This window comes from Mus pahari, chromosome 3 (assembly GCF_900095145.1).
Source record: "Mus pahari chromosome 3, PAHARI_EIJ_v1.1, whole genome shotgun sequence".
Taxonomy (NCBI): domain Eukaryota; kingdom Metazoa; phylum Chordata; class Mammalia; order Rodentia; family Muridae; genus Mus; species Mus pahari.
The window spans coordinates 51,960,223-51,971,963 of NC_034592.1; the positions used below are offsets into that span (position 1 = coordinate 51,960,223).

General features: G+C 39.4%; 1 protein-coding gene across 6 annotated transcripts in view; it reads left to right on the top strand.

Moving 5' to 3' along the window:
• The window catches only part of LOC110318152 (sodium channel protein type 2 subunit alpha), a 128,596-nt gene extending 117,201 nt beyond the window's left edge, over positions 1-11,395 (top strand). For 3 of the 6 annotated variants that reach the window (XM_021192950.1, XM_021192951.1, XM_021192949.1), the window contains exons 24-27: positions 2,432-2,569; positions 2,912-3,016; positions 6,139-6,409; positions 9,264-11,395. In XM_021192950.1, coding sequence (XP_021048609.1) covers positions 2,432-2,569; positions 2,912-3,016; positions 6,139-6,409; positions 9,264-10,459 — 1,710 coding nt within the window. In that variant the 3' untranslated portion in view covers positions 10,460-11,395. The remainder of the gene's footprint in view (positions 1-2,431; positions 2,570-2,911; positions 3,017-6,138; positions 6,410-9,263) is intronic. The other 3 variants (XM_029536040.1, XM_029536042.1, XM_029536041.1) reach the window with 1 other exon arrangement.
• The last annotated feature ends 346 nt before the right edge of the window (positions 11,396-11,741 follow it).

The window sequence follows — 11,741 nt, forward strand, 5'->3', positions numbered from 1 at the left end:
TGGTGGAAAAAAATATGAGTATGAATTCTTTATAATTTAGTTGGGAGGGCAGAGAGATGGCTCAGTGAGTGAAGGTGCTTGCTGGTTTGAGTTTAATTCCCACTACCCACATATTTGAATGAGAGAACTGACTCCTAAAAGTTGTCCTCTGATATCCACATGTAAACACACACACATACACACACACACACACACACACACACACACACACACTACCACCACTACCACTGATAAGTAAAATAAAATAGTGGGTATTATCACGTTATTTAATAAAGTTCAATATATTATTTGCTATTTGCTTTTATCCTCATGTACAACTGTATAGGACAGTCAATTTAAGAACAAAAGATTTTGGAACAACAAGAACTTGAATTAACTGAAAAAATAAACGCAACAAATAAATATTATATAGTGGTAGAAATGAATGTGAACCCATTAAGGCAAAGAAACTGCCCACACACACACACCACAATTTTATTTGTTAGTTTGAAATTGATATAAAATAATTTTACTGTTGAAGAATCAACCAACTCTGGGCACCAACTCTGAAACATGGAGAATAAATAATTATGATAAGGCAAGGCTGATGTCACTGCCAGGGATGGTGGTGTCTAGACTCCAGACGAAAAAAACACACCAGAATTCCTGAAGTACTTGAGTTGTGTGTTTCTCTTATAAGAAGGTAATCCACTTAAGATTTTATGTTAGACAATTTACTCTAGTGTGCTACATTTAATTTTATAAGGTTTGAAAATGTTATTTTATGTTGGGAATTAAAAGAAGGGATCCTGGGGAAGAGGGAGAAGGGGAAGACCCACACCCCGCCAGAGTTCCACCTATGCTCTGGTCAGTCAGGCATGGGAGGGCTGCCGTACACCTTCCACTCAACCCTGGGTGGGCATTCAAGCCTCTGACCCACTCTTCAGGGGGTGCCCAAGGGGCAGCTCTACCTGGGATTCCTGGAGCTACTTTGCTAAAGCCATCTGGGTTATGGGAGAGAGGGATGAGGGAAGAGAGGTTCACAACACCAGCAAGAGTGCTCGCAGCGGATCTTGACTGGAGCAGAGACTCTCTATGGTTTTAGAGCTTTATTATAGAAAGGTAGGGGGAAAGAGAGAAGGTAGAAAGAGAGAGTAAGAGGGAGAGGGGAGAGGAGAAGACAAAGAGAAAGGAGAGAGGAGAGAAAACAGAGAGAAGAGAGGGTGAGAGTGAGGAGTAAGAAGTAAGAGGGTGAGAAGTAAGAGAGACAACTAAGAGAGCGAGGTGGGGCTGAACAGCCCTTTTTATGATCTTTACTGTTGCTAGGTAACTGGGGAGGAGTTTAGCCTGAAGGTCAGAAGCTTGGGCCAATGCCTATGTGACTTCTAGCCATGCTTCTTTTGTGGGGGCTGTAGGGGGCGATAACTTAGGCAGGGGCCAGAGTTCCAGGAGCATGAGGGAACGACTACTGTGTCATGTAGTTGAATTATCACCCTTCGGGGTTAAGACCTCAGCTCAACTGGAGACCAGCCTGTCTGTGCATAGCCCAACTCCCCACAATTTCACATTGTTATGCATATACACACAAGAGAGAAGTCAAATGATTGTCAAGTAAATAATATTCAGTTTTACAATCATTTTGTTGCTGTTTGTTTTATCGTATTTCATTTAAAAGTAGGTTGGTTATGGTGCTCAGCATTGATGTCATGACATCAAAGTAAGTTAAGATAAGCTGAAGTTTGTGTTCTTTCTCAACCATGATTGATTAACAGAGTGATTAGAAGTGTCCCGTGAGACTCGAACTTCTGATTACAGCTGAAACTTTCATCATCACTGATTTTCCTCCAAGTTCTGGACAAGACAGAGGATCATTGTAACACAAACAGCAGCTACTGGAGAGAGTGGGTCGGCATGCCCGCTACCAGGAAGGACAGACCCTAGTCACGGGTGCACACACAACGTGGTTTCTAGACGTTGTAGGAAGTGTGTACGATCAAACCTTATGTACTTTTACTCCTATTTGCGTATTTGACTTTCACAAGTTACTCTAAAAGCTATGGGTTTGAGCATTTCCACTTCATAGGAGCGAGGACGAGGGAGAGAAAGTAAATATCAACTATTTGAGAAGATGGTAATGAGACTCTGACTTTGCCACTGTAGGAGGAAGTAATCCTATTTGTGTGATGCGTTGAGATCTTTGCTTCCTGAGGAAAAGCACATTCACAATGTAGGGGTTTAGTTAGCGAGACTATTAGAATCATTTAAACTGTTGCTTGAACGTATCTTATTTTCTCAAGAATATGAAGAGTCTTGCAGGATTCAACAGACATGTTAGACCTGGGGGTTCCTAAAATCTGTTGGACGTTTGTCTACTTGTTTCACGGTTAGAGATTCCGTGATGCACTTCTAATGAAACTATTGACTTTACTGGTTACCTTTCTTCATATTTTAGGTAGAACTGCAACCCAAATACGAAGACAATCTATACATGTACCTCTACTTTGTCATCTTTATTATTTTCGGCTCATTCTTCACACTGAACCTGTTCATCGGTGTCATCATAGATAACTTCAACCAACAGAAGAAGAAGATAAGTATATTCAGATTTCCCTCTGTCTGGGCAGACTGAGCAGAGTTCACCACACTACTTCCTTCAAACGCCATAACCCAGAAAAACGATGCAAACGCCAGAGACTCTTTTGAGATTTAATGCGTTTTTAAGAGTTTAGATTATTTACAGTTCCCACACACTTCTTTGAAGTCTCCTGTGTGTGGATGTGCCTGCCCTGGCATACCTAATATGTTGACCGAGTGAATCTTTGCGAATGTGAAGTGCCGAATTAGGAATGCTGACTTTCAAACAAGCAGTCAGGTGGACTTGAGAGCTAGTAAAGAACATGGTTATAACAATATTTTGCTTTTCTTTCTTTACTTTGGAGGTCAAGACATTTTTATGACAGAAGAACAGAAGAAATACTACAATGCAATGAAGAAGCTGGGCTCAAAGAAACCGCAAAAACCAATACCTCGTCCTGCTGTAAGGACAGAATTCTTTCTTATCAGTGAGCATGGTGGTATATGACCCTTTGCCAGCCAAAGTTCCAGAAAACAGCATTTTTATGAATTTCCATATTTATATTCTGACTTGATAGCCTACATATATGCCATGTATATGCATATGCTAAATGTATTTAAAATATATATTATATATAAAACAAATGTAAATGTGTTTGGAGTCTCAAACAGAGAGTAGAACAGAAAGAATTACTGACACTGAGGCTATTCTTATAATGTAGTCACAATATTAAAAAATTTACATATGGCATGTGGACACAATGGACACAATTTACATATGGCATGTGGACACAATGTGGACACAATACTCTCTTACTGCCTTGAGGATTGATTGGTACAGGTAGTCCCACTGCCTATTCAGCTCAACAGGTTGAATGGAATCATTATTGAAGCACAATCACTGTTTTGCCTCTGCTTTCTCCAACCCCCCGCCCTGAAGTAGGACTACGCTGTCTATGCCTCTCATGAGCTTCATAGTTCTTCTATTGTCCATTTTTTCAATTACTGCTAGTTCTTGTCAGAGAGTCGGGAGAGCCCCTCAGCTCTTTGATTATTTCTGAAGAAATACATCAGATATTTCTTGGTGTTCTTGGTGCTCTTCCAAATCAGTACTGGGTTTAAGACCAGTTAGTATTCTCTAAGATTTTATGAATCTATTGACAGTAATAAATAACTAGGTTCAACAAATTGTTCAGTATAGAAATCCCCCAGTAGCTCAGAGACTGTGGGACACTACATTAGATAAAAGACAAGAAAAGGAAAACTGAGCCCAATGTTTGAGAAATAGTATAATCCGAGTAGTTGCAAACAGGGGTATAAGATAGTCTCTCTGTGAGAAAATGTATACTCTAAATCCTTAAAAATAAGCATTTAGGAAGAAGAGTGGTATGTTTGAATTACTAAGTAGTAGACTCAAGGTTTAAAACTTATTTGCCATAATTAAACAATATAAATAGGATCTTGTTATGAGAATGGCAGAGTTACATCAAAAAAAAAAAAAAAAGATAACAAAGGCCTAATCAATATATTGTCAAATTATCACATCAACAAAATGAGTACACCTCAAGAGTAGAATCATTCACCTATGAATGGGGGAGGGAGGGAGGGAGAGAGAGAGAGAGAGCTGACTAACTAGGGAACCCTAGTTAGTCACCCTAACCCTAACCCTAACCCTATGAATGAGGGAGGGAGGGAGGGAGGGAGGGAGGGAGGGAGGGAGAGAGAGAGAGAGAGAGAGAGAGAGAGAGAGAGAGAGAGAGAGAGAGAGAGAGAGAGAGAGAGAGCGCTGACTAACTAGGGAAGCTGACTAGGGAATGTATTTGCATTTTTTTTTCTTGAAGTGATTCATTACTGAGGAGTCAAGAAGAACAAAGGTCAACAAGCAGTGTGGGTTGAGATTTGATCCTTATGTAGGTAAAAGCCTTGACAGGAATGTCACATTGAGGTCAGACAGTGGGTCCATCTGGGTCCTGCTGACTTAAAAGGAATTAAATAGGTCAGCCTTTATAGGAGTTATCTCTATCCTAAGACCACCAGAAAGCCATCAAGGTGACTCAGCCCTTTAAGATGATGACTCAACAACTTTGACAGAGATAGAGGATTATGCCCTGCAGATGAAGTTTGGAGCTAATTTGGTAGTCATAGGCAGCCAACATCAGAGGGAAAGTGGATTTGGGGACTGTTGCCAAAGTGAAATTAAAAGGGATCTGCTCATCTAAGATGGAAGCTGAAAGTCAAGATCAGGAATGATGGAATATTGCTTTGTCAATGGGAAGTTCAGGGTTACAATGTAGGATACCTGGGGTGAGACTCATTGACATCCATTTGTAGCCTTGAGCAGCCAAGCGTGGGTAGAGACGGGGGAAGAAGACTTAGCAGTACAGCAAAGGGTTCCTAAAATTGAGAGGCTACGTTTGAAGCACAGCAAAAGGCATTCTGGGAGGTAGAGAGTGGCTAAGCACAAAAAAAGTTACACAGGATGTGAGCCAAGAATGGACAGTTCAGGTCAGAGAAGAAAAGGAACTGGGTCCTTCAGGAGATGTTGAGTAACACAAGAAAAGAGTATGGAAGCCCAGAATTGTGAAATGAATAAAGTTACTGAAGAATTTCTTTTCACTAATTGAGTTTGATATCTACCTCCCAGCAACAACAAAAAAGGAAGAAGAATGTTAGATAAAAGATTTGTCAGTTTCTCTGAGTTTAGAATTGTCCCCAGAACACAAGGACAGAGAGTTTGTTAATTAATGCTTAGGACTCAGATTAACTTACAAAACATGTGCTGTGGCAGGCCAAGTCTTTGGGGCTATACAGTTTCTCTCATTACATCCAGCGACCTAAGATTTAAATTGGCATGCGCTCAGGATTAGTATTGGACATTGAAGCATTGCATTAAAATGTTATATGAGCAAGATTAAGGAGCTGTGTCTAGTTCTGCTGACAAGAACATTAAGACCAATTGTTGCTTCTAAGAGGAAGCCGGATTAAGTAACCCTTGGAGGCTGTGTCTGTGAGAAATGTGGCACCGCTTTTTCCCGGGGATCCTCCAAAGCAGATGAAGAAAGAATAAACTAAAACAAAGCAAATCAGGGGACATCGTCTGCAATGCAATGCCCTGAATCTTGTGATGGGTAGAAAAACAAGGTCTTCTGAGGGCACAGAACTGCTGCATCTTAAAAGTGTTATCCACCAGAAAAATGGGTAGCTCTTACTTCATGGAAGGAATAGGAACAGAGGAACAAGCTAGATGATAGGATAGAGTGTGTGTGTTATTCCAACGTTGGTAGCCATAAAGAGAATACAGAAAGCTTGCAAAGACAAACTAGAGTGAATAGAGACTAAGGCAAGAAGCTGGGATGGCAAGTAGTCAGTGGAGAGGCCTGGGAGGAAAAAAACCTTATGAAGAAGCAAGAAGTAGCAATCCAACCAAGGCAGCCCAAGAAATTCAATAGTTGTTCATAGCTGTCAACAGAGAACACAAGAATGGTATATTTTCACAGAATATAAAATTTCATGTTAGTAAACTGAAACCAGATGAGAATTTTTAAAAGAGTTTCTGAGTGCACTTTCCTGTGTTGTTTCTTCCAGAACAAGTTTCAAGGGATGGTCTTTGACTTTGTAACAAAACAAGTCTTTGACATCAGCATCATGATCCTCATCTGCCTCAACATGGTAACCATGATGGTGGAGACGGATGACCAGAGTCAGGAGATGACCAACATCCTCTACTGGATCAACCTGGTGTTCATCGTCCTGTTCACCGGCGAATGTGTGCTCAAGCTCATCTCCCTCCGCTATTATTATTTCACCATTGGATGGAATATTTTTGATTTTGTGGTGGTCATCCTCTCCATTGTAGGTAAGACGGGGAACTTTACCCAACAACTTAGTAGTGCCACGTTTGTGGGCAAATGCGAGTCACCCCTATACTTAGGATGTTCAGGCAGATATAAAAATTCTAGGACACCTGGTACAGCATGGTGAGACCCTCTCTCAAAAAAACAAACAAAAAGATAAAAATAAATTAAGAGTATTAAATACTAATAGTTTATCATTAAAAGTGTTAGAGATTTTTTTTAATGTTTTATCATTTATCATTTCATTTTCAGATAAAGCCTAGTAGTCCATTCCTTTTGGTTTTTCTTGTTATTTCATCTGTTCATAAAATTATGTGCTTATTTTTTTCTTTTTACTATCTTGCCTCAATTTAAAAAGCAATAGCTATAATTTGGATTATCTCCTCTACTTAGTCAGATTCCAATAATATAGACAACTACAGCATTGAATGAACAACTAACACTCATAGACATAAATCCTTAAAAGTAGTCAGGTGACTCACCCACATGTGAACGCGCGGCACAGCACACTCTTGTTAACTTAATTTATTTATAAACATAACCTGCCAAAGTTAGAGATGATGGATGATCTGACGCATTAATCTAACACTGAATGAGCCCCCCCCAAAGAAAAGTAGTCAAATGATACATAAATTTGATCTCTTTGATAACTGGAGTGTGTGTATGTGTATTGGTATACATATGACACACATAGGCTGTGTATGTGTCTATTTATATACATATGCTTCACGAAGGCTTTATAATTCCCTTGAGTTTAGATAGCTCTCTATAGTTTGCAATGTTCCTTTTTACAAGTAGACATTGTATTCGGAAATCCAAAATCAATTCATTATCATCAAAATATATTAAGTGTTCATGAATAGGATATCAAATAAGAAGCTAAAAGTAAATATAATCGGACTTAAAAAAAAGGTTTGGTGATTATTGTTGTTATTAACATTCCCACTACTACTACTACTACAACTACTATCATTATTAATTACTTGATATTCAGATAAAGTCTCTGGCCCAGGAATACGTTAGGCAAATGCTCTACCGCTGAATGAGGTCCCAATCACTAGGTTGGGCCTACTTGAGGTAAAAGAATGTGGCTACTGAGAGGGAGAAAATGTACCAGGCACACCTCATGGCTTTGGACTCTTCAAATAGTGTGTTCTATAAATTAAAGGTCAGAAACAGCTCCACACTTGGCAAGTTCGTTAGCACCATTTTTTCAACAAATTATGTGATGACAGCATTTTTAACAAAGGGCATTTTTAATTCAGATCCACAGTTTAGAGGCGCAATGCTACTCTATATTTGAACAAATATATTGCAAATGTAAACATGTATATACCCTGAGATTACATAATTTGTTTTCTTTTAAAAGAATATGTGTGTGGATATCTTGCCTTTGTGCATGCATGCAAGACCCATTGAGGTCAAAAAAGGTCACTGGGTCCCTGGAATTAGAGACAGCTGAGCCAGAGTTCTAGGAGGTAGAAAGATGTGGGAATATAAAACCTGACCTCCTAGGAGGTGAGAATGGTGGGGTAGTGAGCCAAGGCTGGAGAGTATAAACAGGGAGATGTGGGAACTAAGCGACAGTTTCCTAAAAGCAAGATGTTCTGGTCGCAACTGCACAGTAGGATCACTACAAATAGCAGTAATACACTTTAAAATGGCAAGAAAGGATTTTGAATCTTTTCGCCGCAACAATGAAGGTTTCAAGATAAGGGTAGAACAGCAGACGACGTATACTTGTATGGAAATATCACCTGATATCTCACAAATATCCACATTTTTAATGTTTTGTGTATTAATTAAAGCATTTTTTTCCATGTTTAAAGAAAGACTTGGGGGGTAAAGAAGACCCCCCAAGGAGGTTTTGCTTTCTCTACTACTTCTCAGTTCTTACCTAGTGTGAGTTAGGTCATTGCTCCAATGATTGTTCCGCAAATGAATTAACTTACTGTGGTAGTGGTAAATTATGCAAGGATGTTCACTTGGGTCTGTGTTTATTATGAAGGCTCTGAAGATGTTATCTAACAAAAAAACAAAGTTGACATTTTGGTCATATAAGGATGTATTAACACAAGATTTAGAGGTCAGTTCCAAGTGAATCTCCCTTTCATGCTTGCGTGTTTTGCTGTACATGTGTTCAACTAAGAAAGAAATACCTTCATGAGTTCTCATTTGTAATATACAGTTATGTGCTTCATCATATAGTTCTTACATGAACACTAGCCCTAGTGTTTTAGAAGTATAAATCCATGTCTGTGCTTAGCCATCTTTAGACCTCTAATAGTTTATCTTTCTATGATAGAAGATATTTTAATGAGGAAAATGGCCATTAATATCTTCATTTAGAATGGTGGTTCTCAACCTTCCTAATGCTGTTACTCTTTAATACCTCGTGTTGTAGTGACCCCTAACTATAAAATTATTTTCATTGTTAATTTATAACTGCAATTTTTCTATTATGAATTGTAATGTAAATACCTATGTTTTCTGATGGTCTTAAGTGACCCCCTATGAAAGTGTTGTTCAACCCCCAAGGGTTTGCAGTTCACAGGTTGAAATTTAAAATAAAAACCTCAATGGTATAACACCAAATATACCAATGTCATTTTAGTGAATAAATATTACAATTTATTTGCATATACAATACATACGTATATGCATATGTAACCATAGACATATTCATATCTATCTCTGTATAGCTAACTATATTAGGTAAAATTATTAATAAATGTATATGTACTGTTATTTATGTAATTCCTATATGTACAGTTTGTAAGCTAGATAGTACTTATCTTAATCATAAACTTTTCTGCAATGCAGTCATTAACACTATTGGCTATTGTCTTTTCACAGGGATGTTTCTCGCGGAGCTAATAGAGAAGTATTTCGTGTCCCCTACCCTGTTCCGAGTCATCCGCCTGGCCAGGATTGGACGAATCCTACGCCTGATCAAAGGTGCCAAGGGGATCCGCACGCTGCTCTTTGCTCTGATGATGTCCCTTCCTGCNCTGTTCAACATCGGCCTCCTGCTTTTCCTGGTCATGTTCATCTACGCCATCTTTGGGATGTCCAACTTTGCCTACGTTAAGAGGGAAGTTGGGATTGATGACATGTTCAACTTTGAGACCTTCGGCAACAGCATGATCTGCCTGTTCCAAATCACCACCTCTGCGGGCTGGGATGGACTGCTGGCCCCTATACTAAATAGTGGACCTCCCGATTGTGACCCTGAAAAAGATCACCCTGGAAGCTCGGTGAAGGGAGACTGTGGGAACCCATCTGTGGGGATTTTCTTTTTTGTCAGCTACATCATCATATCCTTCCTGGTTGTGGTGAACATGTACATTGCTGTCATCCTGGAGAACTTCAGCGTTGCCACAGAAGAAAGTGCAGAGCCCCTGAGTGAGGACGACTTTGAGATGTTCTACGAGGTCTGGGAGAAGTTTGACCCTGATGCCACCCAGTTCATAGAGTTCTGCAAGCTCTCTGACTTTGCAGCAGCCCTGGATCCTCCCCTCCTTATCGCAAAGCCAAACAAAGTTCAGCTCATTGCCATGGACCTGCCCATGGTGAGTGGAGACCGTATCCACTGCCTGGACATCTTATTTGCTTTTACAAAGCGGGTCTTGGGCGAGAGCGGAGAGATGGATGCTCTTCGAATCCAGATGGAAGAGCGCTTCATGGCTTCCAATCCCTCCAAGGTCTCTTATGAGCCCATTACCACCACTCTGAAGCGCAAACAAGAGGAGGTGTCTGCTATTGTCATCCAGCGAGCTTACAGGCGCTATCTCCTGAAGCAGAAAGTTAAGAAGGTTTCGTCTATATATAAAAAAGACAAGGGTAAAGAAGATGAGGGAACGCCCATCAAAGAAGACATCATCACAGATAAACTGAATGAGAATTCTACCCCAGAGAAGACTGATGTGACACCTTCCACCACTTCTCCGCCTTCCTATGATAGCGTGACCAAACCAGAGAAGGAAAAATTTGAAAAGGACAAATCGGAAAAAGAGGACAAGGGGAAAGATATCAGGGAAAGTAAAAAATAAAAACAAAGCAAAAAAATTAATGAAAATTAAAAATTTAAAAAAAAAGAATATTCCATTTTGTGATCAACTGTTTACAGCCTGTGTTGGTGATGTATCTGCGACTCCCTCAGGAGGTCTGTGCCAAACTGACTGTTTCTATAAGTGTATACTTAAGGTCAGTGCCTATAACCAGACAGGACCTCGGGTCAGCAAAGTGGGACTCACCAAACCAGACAAAGAGCACCGACAGGAGGCTTCTGTTTTCACAACCAGCTGACACTGCTGAAGAGTGGAGGAGAGCAATGGCTACTCAGACCAGAGGAACATTTGGAAATGGGGAGGAAAGTTAAATTTTTATGTAAATTTAACACGTGACACTTGATAGCATTAACTGTCACCACCATTTGTGTTTTAACTGCCTCACCTGCCATATTTTTACAAAATGTGTGCTGTGACTTTACCACCTTTTTTTTTTTAATTCACGGGTTGTTTACTCTTCTATGTGAATATTTTTGTAACCGGGTTTATGTTTGGGGAGAGGGATTAAGGAGGGATTCTACATTTCTCTGTGTAAAACGAGATCTATTTTCAATGAAGGCACGCTGCAGTTATCATCCACACGTGACAATATCCCATCACACATGGAAAGGGTGTACTTCTCATTTCAGGATGTTTTTAGATTTTTTGAGGTGCTTAAATAGCTATTCATATTTTTAAGGTGTTTCATCCAGAAGAATTTTAATGTGCCTGTAAATGTTCCATAGAGTCACAACCATCAAAGAGTTGTTTTATTTTTACATAGTTCATTATATGTACATGTATATATGTATATATGTATATGACCGTGTATATACATATATATGTATACACACATGCATACATATGCACACACAAACCATCACATGCTCAGAGTCCAGGCAGCATGACTATAACATTTTTTGATAAGTGTCCTTTGGTTAAAAAAGAAAATAGTATATATATATATGTCCTATCAATCCTTTCTAAGAAACCCAAACTACCAAAAACCATCCCCACGGCCACTTTCTGAAGTTGGTTCTCCTTTTTTTTCCTGCAGTATTGTTTAGCCATCTTCTGCTCTTGGTAAGGTTGACATAGTGTATGTCAATTAAAAAAAAAAACAAAAACAAAAACAAAAGTCTGCTTTGTAAATAGTAATTTTACCCAGTGGTGCATGTTTGAGCCAACGAAAATGATTTAAGCACAGTATTTACTGCATCAAATATGTACCACAGTTAAGTATAGTTTGCAAGCTTTCAACAGGTGACATGGCGTCCTTGGTTCT